The following is a 17,614-nucleotide window of genomic DNA, read 5'->3' as shown; positions in this document are numbered from 1 at the left end:
AAATTTGACTAAATTTTTAATTTTTGACTGGGAGGAGTGGGTAAATATCCCAGAGGGCTGTGCAGCCCTCAGCAGGACCTCGACAGGTTGGAGAATTAGGCAGAGCAGAACTGTCTGAAGTTCAACAAGGGCAAAGATGATTAGGGGACTGGAGCATCTCTCTTGTGAGGAAAGGCTGAGGGAGCTGGGCCAGTTCAGCCTCGAGAAGAAACAACTGAGATGGGACCTCATCAATGTCTCTAAGTATCTCAAGGGAGGGTGTCAAGAGGATGGAGCCAGGTTCTCCTGAGTGGTGCCAAGCAACAGGACAAGAGGCAAAGGGCAGAAACCGAGGCACAGGAAATTCCCTTTGAGTATGAGGAAGAATTTCTTTACTGTGAGGGTGAGTGAGCCCTGGAATATATTGTCCAGAGAAGTTGAGTCTTCTTTACTGCAGATATTCAAGAACCAGCAGGATGCAATTCTGTGCAATGTGCTCTTGGATTACCCTGCTTCAGCAGGGAGGTTGGACCAGATGACCCACTGTGGTCCCTTCCAACCTGACCCATTCTGTATTTCTGTGATTCTGTTATGGCATTTTATTTTTACCCGTTTTACCATTCTTCACTTTCAACAGTCAATTGATTGCAGAACATCTGAAGCCTCTTTTAAACAGAATGTTTCACATACTTCTCAGCTTTATCCCAAATCAGTTTGCTCTGTGGAGGAAGCATGAGCACTGCCTCTGGCCTACAGAGCTTCTGGCTTCTGGCCTGTGGCTTCGCAGAGGAAAACTGCTTCTATTCTCTTTTTGTGCTCTGTGATTCTCTGTTACTGGCAGTGTGATCTGTACAATCTCCTTGCAAATTGCCTAGGGAAGAATACTGAAAAAAAGGGAAAAAATTCTATCTGCATTTATTGACTTACTCAAGCCTCAGAATAAATCTTAGATTCATATTGCCATGTGTCACATAATCACAATCTCTGCAATGCTTAGTACTGGGCAAAGTATCCTCAAGGACCAGCCAAGAGCTGAATTCAGTGGATGGTGATACACTGATAAAAATGACTTTCCAAAGTGTCAAACACATGTATTGTGTTATGGATAGGTATTATCTGCCACCAAAATCAAAAATTCAGTTTGAGGCAGACTCAGTGCAGAATCTCAGTACAGAGCCTTAAAAATTTATTCCAGTCTCAGGCACAATAGTAAGTTCTTTCCATCAGGATAATGTAAGCCTATTAAGTAGGTGAAAAAAGGAATGGTAACTGCCACATCCTTTCTGGGTGTGCTGATTCATGCTGGTGGCACATGGGGGTCTGAAGATCCCTGGTCTCTGAACTAGCCGGTTCTGTGGTGTAGCTCTGTGAGGAGTTCCTGCAAAGGAAGATGAAAATTGCTCTCTGTGTCCCAGATCTGGGCAGCCCCTATTAGTATTGCCAGGCCTGTGAGATAGATTATGCTTTGAATGAACCTAAGGTATATTTCTCAGTTAAATATTTTCAGAGCATAAAAGGATGGAAAGGATCATTGGATTATTTAGAACAAAATATATATTTCAGGCCAATTAATTTAAAACTGTACCAATCTTCAGAAACTTGATATAAACCCAGACTGGAGCATGATGGTCTTCGGGAGATCAAATTGCTTGTGCCACAGGAATAGCTAAGATAAAGATGCTTAGACACCTTAATTGTCTTTAATACCTGGATGTCACAGATGGATACATGATTTTTCTCACAACAGAGGAGATTGATCCTTGATCCTGTGCTGTGCTTCTTGAAATGCTGAATGTCTAGATCACACATTCCTATACTGCAACACTTGCTTGCCTTGAGGAGAAATATTGCAAAAAAAGAGGGGAAGAATTACCGAGGGCCAGTGGAAATGTGAACAGTGCAACTGCTCCTGTCTTTCAGAAAGTCACACAGATTTTTGTCTTCACTCTTTCTTAGTGAACTAGACTACCATGATGCTGCAAGTGTCAATGATAGATGCCAAAAGATATGCGACCAATGGGACAGCCTGGGAACACTCACTCAGAAAAGGAGAGAGGCACTGGAGGTAAACCGTATAACAACGATCAGCAGCTCAGCTGAGGCAGGGAGGGGGAAATGAACCATTTATTTCGGATCTGGAAATGGTGCCATTGAGCATCCACTTTGGAATCCAAACGCTTTCCTCAGATCTCCATTTCATCTTTGTGTGATTTCATTTGCAAACAGATAGGATTGCTCAGAGCAGACTTGAGAGTACTCAGCTGCCAGGGATACTTCTAAAGCAGCAATAAGTGGCATGTAGTTTGTAGCACCACTCTGTGGGAATTTGATGTCCAGCACGGCTAACAAAAGCCATTGGTTACATACCTTTTCATCCTTGTCTTGCATACTTATCTGGCCAGCAGTGGGTTAATATTTTGGTAATAAGTATTCCAAAGCACTGAGTTACTTTCCAGAACCTTATTTCTTAGGAAAAGAGGAAGTCACATACATGTATGCCAAAGTGGAAAACATATGTCTAACTCTTCCTTTTTGTACTTACAAGAAATTACTAAATTTACTAAATCAAGATTAGCAGATTTTAATTCATTTGCAGATAGATCCCAACAAAAATACTTAAAATATCAGTAGTTGTACTTCAAAAGCATACACTTTTAATGTGTTAGATATGAGAGTATCTTCACTGCAATTAGTCCTATTGCCTTGAGTGGGAATCCTCAAAGCAGGTGGTGAAATCAGTCAATGCAATCAAATGCTTTTGAAAAGACAAGGCATGACTTTGTGCATGGGTGGGTATGTGTTATGTGGAGCTAGATCTTGCCCTAGTAACAAAGGAATGTACTTTGCCCAACCTGTACAGAGGACGGAGAAATTGCTCGAAACAATCGATCAGCTTCACCTGGAGTTTGCCAAAAGAGCTGCTCCTTTCAACAACTGGATGGAAGGTGCTATGGAAGACCTACAGGACATGTTTATTGTTCATAGTATAGAGGAAATTCAGGTAAATGTTTTTTTTTTTACTTAGAGTCATAGGGAAAACAAGAAAGGAAGATTTTCCTTCTGGGAGAGTAGAACACTTGTAAGAAAAATACTCATATCTGTCTTGACGTTTTCTTTGTGATGGGCCATGTCTGCTCTATTATAAATGGAGGTCTTTGTTGGTATGAAACAATGGTCCTGATAAAGTCCTTGAGGGCTGTTTTGTGAATGTATCTAAATGTGTTATTTCCTGTATCTACAGATACATGTAGACAGGATGTTTGAGAGGTTGAGAGAGGAGCTGTGCTTATTTACAGCAGATGTTCCAGATGTTGGAAGAAATGTTAAAGTTTTCATGGTTTCCCCCTCTGTTTCTGATTTTAGAGTTTGATCTCTGCACACGATCAATTTAAAGCAACTTTGCCAGAGGCAGATGGTGAAAGACAGGCCATACTGTCGATCCAGAATGAAGTTGAAAAAGTTATCCAGAGTTATAGCATGAGAATAAGTGCAACCAATCCTTACAGCACTGTTACTGTTGATGAGATTCGCAGCAAGTGGGAAAAGGTAATGTATGCTCAATACATAAAGGACATTGTAACACAGTGTTCTAGTTTAGGAATACTGAGAATATTCAGAGAACTTTAAAATAAGTCTCTAAATTATTCTAGATCATCAGATGCCAGAATGAACTTTCTACAGTACCTTATGCTATCCTTTATGTTTGCCAAGCTCGCTTCACAATATCCCTTGCTCCTGTCACTCAGTATTACCTATGTCCTCCTTGGCTTTTAGTGGGGCAAGAGAAGCATGTGTTCAGGCTAATGCAGAGCTGGTGGCTGGCCAGGGGGTGCTGTTAAAAGAACATAAAATTATTGTATTCTTTCTCTTAGTATAAACAGTAGTATATGTGTCTCTTCTACCCAGATGCTGCTTTTCACAAATGTTATATAAAATTAGCTTTTTTGGGACCATTAATGTTCCATCCAATTAGACTGAAATTGGTATTGGGCAATTGAAAATTCCTGGAGAGGGATTAAAGAGAGGCTCCTAGAGCATTCCCACAAACTTTATTTAATTAGGAACCAAGACAGATAATATGGTGAAGGTACATTATTGTGTAGAGTGTAGAATAACATAAACTTACATGGACAAGAACACACGCTCAGTGGGTTATAAAAACCAAGCAGTAAGGACTAAGGCCAGAATCTCCCTGGGCAATTCAGAAGGGTAAGCCAAACAAAAGCATTTGCAATGAATTAGAGACCTTCAGATACACATGATGGACAGAACATGTCTCATACTATCACAATGGCTGTACTCAAATAAAATGATTTGCACCAGCTTTTCTTAGAACAATTACTTAGAGATTGTAAAATCACCCATATTTCAAAAGAAAAACAAAGTAACTGCTCTAACAGCAGTTCAAGTGAAATAATTGTCTTGAACTTGAATCCAGCCAGAGGTGAGAATTTCTTCCCTCTCCATTTCAGTCTCTCTTGTCAGGCTGCCCAAGACCACTTTATCAATTTCTTATGTTAGCAAAGAATTTGTTAATAAACGAGTAATCATGATTCTGGCTTGTTCTTCTGATATTGACCTTCAGACCAATAACAAAAATTAGTCACTGCAGACTTATTTGTTCCATTTATTTTTAAACTGTTCGATTGTGCCTACTCACATTTAGTACTTTCCCACTGTGACAGGTGAAGCAGCTCGTGCCCCAGAGGGATCAATCCTTGCAGGAGGAATTAGCCCGCCAACACGCCAACGAGCGCTTGCGTCGCCAGTTTGCCGCTCAGGCCAATGTCATCGGGCCATGGATCCAGACCAAGATGGAAGTGCGTGTCAGACTCTCATGCAGAAGCTGATGAACGAAGCGGTTTATAATTTTTTATCTCTACTTTATATACAGGGCAACAGCAAAGTCCATGATAGTTTACCAGGTGTTTGATCCTGAACTATTTAGCACCTGTTAAGGTGATTTTTAAAACTGTGGAAGCTTGTACAAGTGGTACCTTAATGGTGAGCAGGAGATTCAGCTCTGAAAAATCAATTACTAAACAATTACTGTTTAGCTTCTGCTTTTGTAGAAAAGATACTAAGATCACTGGGGTCTCAATATTGATTCCAGGTATAAATGTGCCACATTTCTTTTGAAATGTGTTTTCTATGGCAAAATTTCTCATCTCCACTATATGAATGTTTTATTACTATTGCTTCTTAGTATGAAAATACAATGTATTTATGTTAAAGTTGGTCAAATTAGCAAATATGAAGCTCAAATTTTGCGGGACTGGGGGGTGTCTTTTTTTCTTCCGACAGGAAATCGCCCGCAGTTCTATTGAAATGACAGGGCCTTTGGAGGACCAGATGAATCAGCTGAAGCAATATGAGCACAATATCATTAATTATAAACACAACATTGACAAACTGGAAGGAGATCATCAGCTTATACAAGAAGCCTTGGTGTTTGACAACAAGCACACCAACTATACTATGGAGGTAGACATTTACTCCCTTTTGTACTTGTTAGTTTATTCTGCCCTCTTCTGCTGTGTAACTACCTTCCCTGATACGAAGGTACTGCCACAAAGGATGAAATTTGGCAGGTTTTATGATAATCTCATAAGACTTGTTTTATTTTCATTTATTTTCACTTTTAGTGAAGAAGTACCCATTTCTGTATTTTTCTGAAGGCCATTTTTATTTTTAATGATCCTTGGTCATAATACAGAGTTAGTGGTATGGGAAATGTATCACATAAATACTTGGAGCTGATTTTTTTCTTATTGTACTTTTTATACCCTTAGAAGAATATATTTGATTCTGTAATAAATAAGTATTTTCTCTCTCATAGCACATCCGTGTTGGATGGGAGCTTCTACTTACCACCATTGCTCGAACTATCAACGAGGTTGAGACTCAGATCCTCACAAGAGATGCCAAGGGTATCACCCAGGAACAAATGAATGACTTCAGAGCATCATTCAATCATTTTGACAGGGTACAGTACTCCTGCTTTTTCTCACCTAGCAATCTTTATTCTTCCTTAAAGTGAGTTTCTTTTCATTCCAAATGTAAGCCTTTTTAAAAAACTGCAAATGCAGTAGCAATGGGCTCTTTTTAAAGGAGGAAAAAAAAATCAGTTAAGAAAGAATTTATAGCCTTATAAAGTCTTAGAATGGCTTGGGTTGGAAGGGACCTTAAGGATCATCTATTTCCACCCCCCACCATGGGCAGGGATGACACTCACTAGGTCAGGTTGCTCAGGGACCCACACGACCTAATAGCATTGTACAGATAAATTAAAGATTAATTTTTACTTTTTAAATGTAATGCAGAATTATAGTTCTGCTAATATGGTTTAGTATTTGTTCAAATAACAACTAGAGCTGAATAAGTCTGTGTGTTTTGGCTAATAACATGCCCTTTATTTTAAGATAGTACAGCATGTTCTATGTACTTGCTGTTTGCTTACATCTCATTAAATTAAACTGTAATCTGGATTACAGGTGGGTTTTTTTTGAATCACAAGTTACCTCCCTAGAAATATAATTGGGACACTGATAGCTGTCCAGGAATATCCTTTATTTTTCTGGCTGCATATGGGAAATAACAGGCTGTTATTTTTTTCACTTATCTAAATACTGATGAATAAAAAAGTAGGAAGGAAAACACTACTGTGAAGAAACTACCTCTATAAGTTATGCAGTATTCATGGTCAGAGGGTTAAAAAGATAACTACTAATAGACACAATAGCAAAATACATGCAGATAGGGATCTGACATTCCCAACTGGAGAACAATCTGTACATGAGTTAGCTTTGATGGCTCTGTGCTCACTTGAACCCACCTTCAAAACCAAGTTCGCAGTTCACGTACTGAAAAAAGTTCCCATAATGCAGCATCAAGCTGTTGCCTTTTTAGCAGTACAGATTGCTGTACTTAGCAGTCTATGCACAACTTTTGACTTATATTCTGTTATCATGTGAGTCAGCTTCTTCAAATCATTTCAGGCTATAGCAAGATGCCACTTTCTTTTCCCTTACATCCTGTTTGTCCAGCTCTACTCAAACTGGTTACCCATACCTGCACTTGCATTTGATATCCATCGGGTACTGACAGTCTTAGTTTGCTAAATATTGTTTAGAATACCCTTAACTGTTTAGAAAGAAAAACAGAATTGCCAAAGCTCTGCTTTCTGAAGAAACTCACAAGCATAAGGAAGTTTAGCTACATGGGAACCAGGAATGGATTTTATGGAAAAATCTTAATGTGATCCTAGTGCAGCATAATTCTTTTTTTTTTTGTATTTTCTAAGGAAGCAGAAGATAACATCACAGAAACAGAGATAAGTTTTCTGGGGTGGAAGGATGTAGCATACTAAATGGCTTTCCCAATGCACTGGAGCAGATAACTGAGCAATTAGAGCTATTAAAAGCAGACAGAGTACCAGACCTGGATAAATTACACGCCAGTATTTGCGAGACCTCATTAAAGAAAAACAGGGACTTTGCACAAACACTTGACAGCTCCCTACAAACAAGGAAGCAAGGTGACTGAATCCTGGTATATCTTACACTGGATGGCTATTTGTAGGATCCCTGTACCTTTGTAGTTCACAGATGAGTTCTCTGGCACACTTGCAGCAAGGCTGGTTTAGTGGCTGAGGAGATACTATGGCCATCTCTTGGTGCCTCACAATGTCTTGAAGGGAAAAGCTAAATCATACACCAACCGTCCCTATTGTTATGGAGTTTTAGGCTTTGCAGATACAATAAGACTGAGACAGCAAAGGATACAATAGAACAAGGCCTCAGGAAAGTCTGCATGACCCGGAAGAGGGTGGTCATGTCACACAGCTGGCAGCACACTGGAGATGGGCTACAACAATAATGTGTAACACAAAAATTGCTTCCCATCTCCTAAGATTCTTACCTATCCCTGACTGTCTCCTTTCCTCAGGCTATAATGACTCATGGCTTCAGGCTGTGCTCCTTCTGCCCTGGCTTCTGTTGCAGGAAGCCTGAGTGGCTGGGTCAGAGGCGTAAGGAGACAGATAATTCATCTATCATTCATGATTCATACTCATTTGTTTCTTTGGCCTCAATAACCTGGGCCTGGACTGCAAGTTTAGCTGTAGACTTTGCCTTCCCTCATTTCAGATATAATCCAACGTCTTTACAAGAGAGATCTGGAAGGATTACGTAAAGGGAAAGACCCTTTTGAAATGCCCTCTTTAGTGGACCCCTTCTGTCAGCATCAGACATGGGAAACTAGTCTAGGAGGACTTCTGACAGTGTAACAATTATGTTCTCTGTAGCATAATGCAAGTTAAAGAAAGGAAGAAGGTAAGCTCTAAACCACTCAGCCATCAAGCCAGGCTTTCTGCAGGGGACAGATAGTAGAAACACTGATAAAAGAGAAGCTTATACGGATTAAATTACAGTGTTACTTAATGGACAGATGCAACTCAATCTACACAGGCTAGAAGGAGATATTGAACAAACATGTTTGAGAAAGGCAGGCTCAATTTTCATTTTTCTGTCTTTCCTATGTCCTTGCACACATGAATCTTTAGTGTTGGTGAATAAAGGAAACTTAGGGTGCTTCAGAGTTATGTCAGCTTACACAAAATAATGAAGACTTTAAACTTGGAATTTAGACAGAGAAGGCAATAATGGATTCCTTTATGGTCTCGATTTCCTTAAATAGAAATGAAGATTAAACTGGATTATCTGAAAGTAAGCACTAACATGAAAAATACTGTCTTTTCCATGTCAGATGGAATTAACAGTATATGTAAAAATTTTGTTGCACTTAGCAGCATATCTGAATGCCTGATGCAGTTTAAAAAATACTCTGAAAGAATTGGACTGCCGTTCACAAGGATGAATAGCCAGAGAGGATCCCGAAAATTAATACTGTCTTTGACAAGGAGGCTTTAAATATCTAAGCACAACAGAATCATTTATGCATGCTATAGCTCTGACTTCTGTGGCATTTCTCCAATTTAAAACATTTCTTAATGTCTGACTCTTAGTCTGTGTTGAGGATGTCAGCAAAGTACTAATAGGCAGAGTACTCCCTCATTTTAAAGAACATTTTTTGGGTATACATAAATCTAACGTTTTATAGATTGCTTCTAGAAACAACATCCTTTGCTTATAAATCTGTGGAAGGAACCTCTGTCTTCCTGCCCAGGAAGACTGTATTAAAAAAATAAAAATCTTACAGTTCATAATCCATTACGTGGCTTAATTCTGCAGTTTTTAATCCTTTGAAATAGAGCTAAATAATTGGGTGAATAGTTTTAAATGTCTTCTACATCTCAAATATTTGAAAGAAAGCTCTTCAGCATTTTACAACTTTTTTTTTGGGGGGGCTGTATGTCCCAGATTCTCAAAATGGCGTAAGTGGGCACCATGCATCTAAGAATTACAAGGGCAGGAAGAGTTCTGTTTCTGTCAGTGCATCCACCATCAGAGATGCGGTGGCACAGAAAGCTTTACAAGTCACCTTTGTAAAGGCCAGTGGCAAATATGCTCTCTCCCTTGGGTCAAGGGGGCAGCCCTCTTGTGTTTCCAACAGGCAGGTACGCACCTTGGTACCCCAGAGGTTATTCCTGAGGATGCCGCTGCTTTCCCATTACTCCTTGCTGGAGGCTGTGCCTGAGGGCACAGTCTAGTTGTAGGTATAAATATAAATCTTTAGCAGTGCTGCTATTTCCTTCCTTAATGTGACTGCACAGACTGAAAAAGAGAAAGTGGGACACAATGTCTGAATCACAGAAGCAGCTTAGAAGTGTTCAAAATGATGCTGAATAATGGTATGCAGCCAAACTGGGACACCACACAGACACATTGTCAGTCACTGGTTTTGAAGTCTTTTTATGGAGGGATTCCTTTTTCATATTCAGTATATTTAGTAAATTCTAAATAAGATTGTGAAGTATGTGAGAAAATATCTGCAGCTGCTCTGCCTGCAATATCCTAATGGCTGCTAACATATTCTACTATTGATTTTTGTGCAAACTACAGATTTCAAGTAGGAGGTCTGCATGATGAACAATAGCATCATACCACCTTATATTTTACTAAAAGAAAAACAACAGCTCCCTACTAAAGGAACCATATATTCAGGCTTATGCAGGTCAATTAGCATTCAGGAAAATGAAGGACATATTTAAGAATGGATTAATTTGACTCAGAAGCTCACTTGTTTTATAAAGCCAAATATAAATCACAAGGAGGAGGGAAAAGATTTCTGGGAACTAATAATGAAAACATGAAGTGAGTTTTCAGTGTTTTACTTTGTATTGGCAGGAAAAGATGAACAAGTCAAAGTTATTTATATGCTTTAAAAAATGAATTTCAGTGCCTAATGTTGGTCTACAAACAATAAAAATAAATAGCATGAGCTATTTCCAAATGAGAAAGCCTTTGCATGGACTTGGTCTATGCCTTAATTACAAAATGCTATTGAATCCCTTGAAACTCTGATATACTGCTAAGGCAAATATGCCTTTTTAGGTCACATACAATGGAGATTAGAAAAGAAAATTTCACTACAAGAATGTAAGAATCTGCTATAGCACTTGGCACAACTACTTGGACACTCACTAGGGAGTCCCACTTAACCAGATGACAGCTCTGAGCTCCAGCACAACCACTGCACTTCTCTCCTAAAGAAAATGGTTTCTTGGTAGATGTGCTGTCCTCTCACTCCCATCTGCCCTTCGCTGCTTCTTGCATGACTCCCACTGCCCTGTGTGCCTGGATGGGGAGCTCATGCACACACTGACCACCGACTCCCCAGAGGAGTCAAGTAGCTCATAGTCCTCTACCAACAGCTGCTAGAGATGGATGACAGTGTTTGGCTCTTAGCTCCCATTTTTAGATAATTTTATTTGCAGTCACAAAATAGTATCTTCAGCTTTAGAAATAAGGTAAATTAGAAATAACTTCACCCCTGCTGTGACCTTCCGTAGCCTGTCTCCAGGATGGTTTTTGAAAGTTTTAAGCCAGTCTAGATTAACATTTTCAGAGTGATAAAATAAGCCATTTTGAATGCTTTATAGCAGGAATTATCCTATAAAATGGAAATATTAAAGGATAAAAAGTTTACTGTGATTATGGCTTTTAACGAAATGCTGCTCCAGATTTGTAACTTTGCTTTTTTTCTCTTCATTGACTTCCCACTGTTATTTTTCATCTTCCCTTTATGGATCTGGTGGATGTTGACACAGAGGGAGTCAATAACAGCATGATATTTCAAAAAATGCATGGTGTTATTAACTTAATAAAGTACCACTTCATCCTATTAGTATATTAAATAAGCCCAGTGCATTTGTTAAAACTCCTATAATTTTACTTATGCATAGCTATATAGAAATTTTTAAAAAATAAATTATTCATCTAGCAGGCAAATATGTAGCAGACAGAAAAACTTGGATCTTTTCCAAAATGACTGTAAAATCAATAGGGATAATAATTTTTCATCTTAGAACATCTTTTTAATTGTATTTATGCTAACTCAGTCTAAAGTACCTCTCTGATAGTAAACATTGTGTATGAACAGGAACAAAAAGACAAGCCAGTCTGTTTTTAAGAATTTAGTGGCAGTTTTTTAACCTGCAAAATAGAAAAAAGTATTGGTTCAAAAAAAAAAAATTGGTTCAGTTTGATGAACCACTAAACCTAGAAGCCACTTAACCTGGAATTCAATGTGGCTTTTTTAAAATCAGTTTTCAAAGCAAAACCTGAATGTATAGATTATTAAAGAAGATAGATAACTGAAAATAAGTTGCAAATTAAAAATTTATTTTGTACTTCTCTCTTTTGAGATATGTATATTATGTTAAGTAATATTATCAGATCAAGAGTGAAGGAATAGTAATTGAGTGGGGAAAATATGTTTTGCCCAGGTTCAGTGATATTTTTATTGCCTCTCACATACACTGCATGACAATTGAAAATGAAGGAAGCAAATGGCAGTTCAATAGAATTAAAACTGCCTTGTCAGCAAAAATGTTTTTAAAACCCAAAACAAACCCTGTGGAGGAAGCAGAGTTTTAACTCTTTAGTTGAAGTGAGGACCCTCTTTCACTAAGAAAAACGCTAAAGCATGCAACTGCAAAAACTACACTTTTCAGGTAATTCATTGCAATATGCTGACATACACTTCCATGAAATTCTGTAAAAATGTGATTATTAATAGAAAAGTAGAATGTTCTCTACTAACCAACTAACCTGATCTGTGACTTTTCTTTCTTTCCTTTCACCTTCCCAAATGCATGACCCGTGATGGGATGCTAGGACGAGTCTCACAATCTCCAGTCTGATGAATTTAAAGCCTGCCTCATCAGTCTAGGACAGGTTGGAAATGACCTGCAGGTAGAGGAAACTGATTTAATTCTGTTTTCAAACAGACCAACATAATAGCCAAAGAGATTGTGTGTTTAAGCTCCAGTCTATTGGTCATAATGCTTTGAAAAGATCTTATATCTGGGAAGACAACTGGATTAGATGGACTGTCATCATCACTTGGGGCTGTATTTTTCTATGCGGTTTATATGCAGTTTGTTTCTTTTACTTGGCTTGAGATGTTTTATTTGGACCCTGCTAGATACCCAGGGGAGCTCCTATGCTTCTTGCACTCAGACTTTTCCCAATTTTTCTTTCCTAGGACTCAATACAAGTTCTCTTATGCTTTATCCAGATTGAGGATGATACAATTCTCTCCAAACCACTGCATTATATCACAGCACAGAGGAAACAGTTACCTTCTTACAATCATGCCATTTAATGTTTACTCAGCTTTCAGTCCAGAATGTCAAAGATATGTTATTGCCTGGAAAATAAGCAACCTCATTTTATACAAGGGCTTCAACTGACCTCCTTCTGAGTCTTGTAAATCTCATCCTTTAAGCCAGTATGCATATCTCTGCTGTAGTCCAGGTCTTGACAGCCAGCAGTCAGAAAGAAAATCCCTGTACTTATTTCCCATATGTCAGCAAACAGCTCTCATAATGCACCTACCCTGGCCTTGGAGTGAATTACATGACTGTTTTTTACTATACTTATAGCCACTACAGATTCCATGCAGAACCTTTCAAAGACATTTCATATCAGGGAGGCAGCTTGAGCATCTCCTGAGTTTGACTAGTCTAGTAACAAACTTTTCTCCTTGCCTTTCTCTTTGTCTTCCATGGTTGTGTTCTCTGTATTCTTGTCCCATTCATCTCCTCTTCTCCCTTGTCTCTCCCCTGACCTTCCCTGATGTTACTTTTTGTGGTGAAAATGTCTGTTTCCTGTGTGTAATATGTTAGTTACTTCTTCCTCCTCTAAAACTGATGATGATTCTGGTGACCTGATCGGGCAACATCAATGAATACTGTTCATGCACTGGATCCAATATGCCAATGGTCTAAACTCATCATCTCTCTGGAAATTGCCTGGGATTCTTCAAACCTTCCCTTCTATATTCCTTACATTGTTTTGGTCAATAGAGGAAGAATGGATTGATGGACCATGATGATTTCAGAGCTTGCTTAATTTCAATGGGTTATGATTTGGTATGAGTTTTAAGAAACAATGTCAACTGATTCTGCTTATAGCTATAATATTAACCACAGCGACACTAAAAAAGCTTGTTTAAATAGACAGAATACTAATATAATTACACAAGAGATACTATTTTCTTGTTTCTTTGTTTTTTCTCTAACTTCAAATGGTTAAAAGGGAAGTTAAAACTAGACACCCGAAAACCATATTCTGTGGTCCAATGCATTGCTCTTTGAATTAAGGAAACTTTAAAAGTTGAAATTAGGAGTTACTAAATTATTTTTTTTTAAACTTATCCTTTTCTATCTGCATGATGAAGAATGAGTTTGTTACTGTTTAATTTTCATAAACTTGCTTTGGGAGTTGCATTTTCTTTGCTTCAATTACTTATTCTAAAAATTTTCTCCCAAATTCACCCAAACAAAATGATCATCCTTAGTTAAATTGACATGTATTTGGCACGAAATTTTCAGAATTGTTCCCTCTCTTAGTTCAGTGGGTCTGCAAGTACACTGCTTTTCTTGGGCTATTGTTTCACCTTCCTGTGTGGTACCTAAATTTACAATGGTTTTAGAATGAGGTGGAAAATGAAGTGTTAAGTTAAAACAAGTTAAACAGGCACTGAGGGAGGGTAGGAGGGAGAGAAACTGGAGACAGTTAATTGAAAGGTACATACTCGGTAGTTAGGACAAAGGACACATTTTTCAAAAGTACAGTCCTTTTTACAAAAGAGGGGTGGGCATTTAAGATCCCAGATTTCATCAACTCTGACGTTGATGTTCCTAAGTCAGGAAAATGCTTTAAAGGGTCAGTAACCAGTGGTTCCGACTGGTTCGTGAGAAGTTCGGGCTGCTGGAGACTGATATTGCGGTGACCATTTTTTGTTTTGGATTCTGTGAAAGGGTGAAGCTGAGTTTGCCCGAATCATGTCTCTGGTTGACCCCAATGGGCAAGGAACCGTCACTTTCCAGTCCTTCATTGACTTCATGACCAGAGAAACGGCAGACACAGACACAGCTGAGCAAGTGATAGCTTCCTTCAGAATCCTGGCTTCAGATAAGGTCAGTCACCATGCTGCTGGCTGTAAGGATTCAACAGCTTTCCTCTTTAGCCCTTCTTATACAAGCCTTTTAGTAATAGTGAAGCTTTGTTTGCAGTTTGTAAAACTTCAGAGAAAGCGCTTGCCTTTTTGTCTTCCTTGGAACCAAGATTCTTACCTGAAACAGGTGCAGAATACAAGGCTTGGTCCATGTATTCTCATATCCCAGAGAGCAAACACAAAATCAGACATCTTAGACAAGACTTGGACAGTTGGTCTGCATAATGGATATATTGTACATCAGGCTATTTCCACACAACATCCTTGATTAGAGGGGAACTCATTCTGCCTTTCATGCTGTTGTCTGGATGTTTCAATGCGAAGTTTGGGTGTCTGGAACATAGCCTGGGTCAGTTGCACAAGACTTTACCTAATTTTGAGCCATGTTGTGACCAAACAGCTCATTCAACAGGGCAGTGCAATGTGGTGTACCCCTATCCCAGGAGGAGCCAGAAGCAGGAGGCCCTAGTTACAGGGTTTGTGGGAGAAGCTCCTGAATTTGGCATACTTTCCTGCCCACTGCCAGATCCACTGGTGAGTGGTGTATGAAAATGAGAGGGTGTATAATGGCAACACAAGAGCTTCTGGAGGAGTCAGGGCCATAAACAGTGCTGCCAGGAAACCAATCCTGTGCTGTGCAGAAAGGAGAGATCACAGCAGCACAGGTCTATTTGCCCAAGCTCGCTCTATTGATTTTCTCATTCTGCCCGTTTGTATTGATTTTGTGATCTCAGTTAACGTGGACCACATTTTGAATTCCAGACACGTACTCAGTAGCAATTCATGTGGAAGATGGTCTCAGGAAAAAATGGTTTTCATTACATTGCTATTTTAAGCAACGTCAAGTCTGTTAACAGAGGGTATCCCTCATATCATAAATGCAAACCATTAAGAACAATAATGCATCTTTCACTACACATATATTAGAATCTTGAAACTAACAGGAACCATCTGTGTCTGTCCTGTCACTGCAGAAGGGGCAGTAGTGCACTTCTGAGATCCTGACTATGTCGGGATGAGCTGTATCAATGGCAGCCTACCTGTGGCTGCACAGTGCTTGGTAGCTAATGTGCACAGTCACATACCCCGAGACTGCATTTTGACCTAATCAGTTTGTTGGTAGACTTGTCCACTTCAACTCATAATTAGGGATGGAATTTACCAGGGAAAATATCTGGTCTCAGAAAAATAGGCAGGATGTCCAAATTTATTAGTCACAGCTACAGAAAAAAAAATAAATATTGTGTCTTTGAAGAATACATACTGAATTTGTCAATGCTTTTCCCCCTCCCAGCCTTATATCCTGGCAGATGAGTTGCGCCGAGAACTGCCTCCTGAGCAGGCTCAGTACTGCATCAAGAGAATGCCTCCGTACACCGGCCCAGGCTCTGTTCCTGGGGCTCTGGATTACACCTCTTTTTCATCAGCACTGTACGGAGAGAGCGACCTCTGATTCTGTAATTGGCCTCATTCATGGTAGACACTAAAAATACCCACCTTATTGCCCAGATTGCTTCTCAAAAGCTTTGACAAGCTGATTTAAAAACAAGTTTTACAAACACAGTAGGGTACCGTCAGTGTAAAGTTAGTAACTAACTGGTGTATACTGAAGTGTGCAGCGCGCTAGATATCTGCCTTGTTGGTTTTAGGTTGTCTGTCCTATACGATGCTAGAAAATATATTAAAATATATTTAAAAAAATCTCAAGATAATAACTTTGAAAATATCCATTCAGAAAATAGAATGTAAAACATAAGAACATTGAAACTCACAAAATATTTATCCATTTTCAAAATGTTTCAATGCCATATGCGCTTCTTTTACAATGTTCCTACAAGTATGTTAGAAGTCACGCTTTTTTCTTTTGTAGAGCAATACTATTTTCCTCTCATGATTTCTGATTTTGTATGCTTCTACTGGTGGAATTTAATAAAATATTAAAATGCAGTTTTTCAGGGAAGAAATATAACAACCAAGTAAACTACTTAATTACAAAAGTAATCCAGAATGCTATGATTTTGTCACAAAGGATTGTAATATAGGGGGGAAAAGCTGATTAAATTGCAGATTTAGAGTTCTGTAAGCAGTACTTTTCTTTTAGGCCTTTAACTTTTACAGCTGAGGCAGTACAACTTTTATAATCGGAAATAAGAAGGAAGCTAATTTCATGTGAACTGTTCTGTTTTGAAACCCTCATTCTTGTCTGTGTTGAACAGTATTTGTTTCTCAGTATAAGAATGCATTATTATATGTATTAGTGGGCAACATTCATCTCTATCCTGCATATTGCAAACTCCCATCTGAGCAAATGTAGTGTGGTTGTCTTGCAGCTTTAACTGTTCAGTGCAAAAAATTCAGTTTGTCTTCTACTGCGTCACAGGCAGTTCTGTCTGCATTCTGCTCCTGTGTGCTAGTTGTTTACTGTTCTTTTTCCATCTTGAGAAATCATAAAGAAGTAAAAGCAGTAACTTTTTTACTTGAATCCTACTGACACTGAGGAAATGCAATGTAATCAAAAAAAACCGTTTACAAATGGTGAAGTGAGCTGTGCAGCCCAGTGCTATTAAAGCAATGATGTGCCTATTAAATAAAGTCTGCTTTTCAAAACCTTATGAGACTCTGTCATTGTCAATTATCTAGTGGTTCCCTCTAAGAACTGGAAACATTTCTGAACATCAAAGGAGTTTTCAGATGCTAAAAGTTCAAAAAAGTATGTTGTGCATTTCAATACATTGTGTTTCCATGAACAACAATTGCTATATGCTGCAGGGACAGGTATGGTTTCATGAAGAAAGATGGATCTCAGAATGAGTGGGAGAGTTTCCATTTAGGTCACCTGAGCACAAATGTCCATAACTTGTTAGACTCCAAGCTTAGATTGATTTCCATGAGACTTAGGCACTAATGCTTTTGAAGATGTTGGCCTTAACTTTCCTGTATCTCTCTTTTTCCTCATGCAAAAAAGCAGATGTTAAGTATTCAATGGCGA

At 38.7% G+C, this 17,614-nt stretch overlaps 1 protein-coding gene across 5 annotated transcripts in view; it reads left to right on the top strand.

Moving 5' to 3' along the window:
* ACTN2 (actinin alpha 2) overlaps positions 1-17,240 on the top strand; it is a 68,421-nt gene extending 51,181 nt beyond the window's left edge. For 2 of the 5 annotated variants that reach the window (XM_039379079.1, XM_039379076.1), the window contains exons 13-21: positions 1,936-2,044; positions 2,840-2,980; positions 3,343-3,525; positions 4,665-4,799; positions 5,284-5,463; positions 5,819-5,965; positions 13,472-13,537; positions 14,429-14,587; positions 15,920-17,240. In XM_039379079.1, the coding sequence (XP_039235013.1) occupies positions 1,936-2,044; positions 2,840-2,980; positions 3,343-3,525; positions 4,665-4,799; positions 5,284-5,463; positions 5,819-5,965; positions 13,472-13,537; positions 14,429-14,587; positions 15,920-16,078 (1,279 nt within the window). In that variant the 3' untranslated portion in view covers positions 16,079-17,240. Of the gene's footprint in view, positions 1-1,935; positions 2,045-2,839; positions 2,981-3,342; positions 3,526-4,664; positions 4,800-5,283; positions 5,464-5,818; positions 5,966-12,278; positions 12,357-13,471; positions 13,538-14,428; positions 14,588-15,919 lie in introns of all 5 variants that reach the window. The other 3 variants (XM_039379078.1, XM_039379075.1, XM_039379077.1) reach the window with 2 other exon arrangements.
* The last annotated feature ends 374 nt before the right edge of the window (positions 17,241-17,614 follow it).

The sequence above is a fragment of the Pipra filicauda genome, unplaced genomic scaffold (assembly GCF_003945595.2).
Source record: "Pipra filicauda isolate LSUMZ 115617 unplaced genomic scaffold, ASM394559v2 scaffold154_size2910363_pilon, whole genome shotgun sequence".
In the NCBI taxonomy this organism is placed as follows: Eukaryota; Metazoa; Chordata; class Aves; order Passeriformes; family Pipridae; genus Pipra; species Pipra filicauda.
The sequence above is the reverse complement of the archived record's forward strand: the minus strand, read 5'-3'. Positions and strand labels throughout refer to the sequence as shown.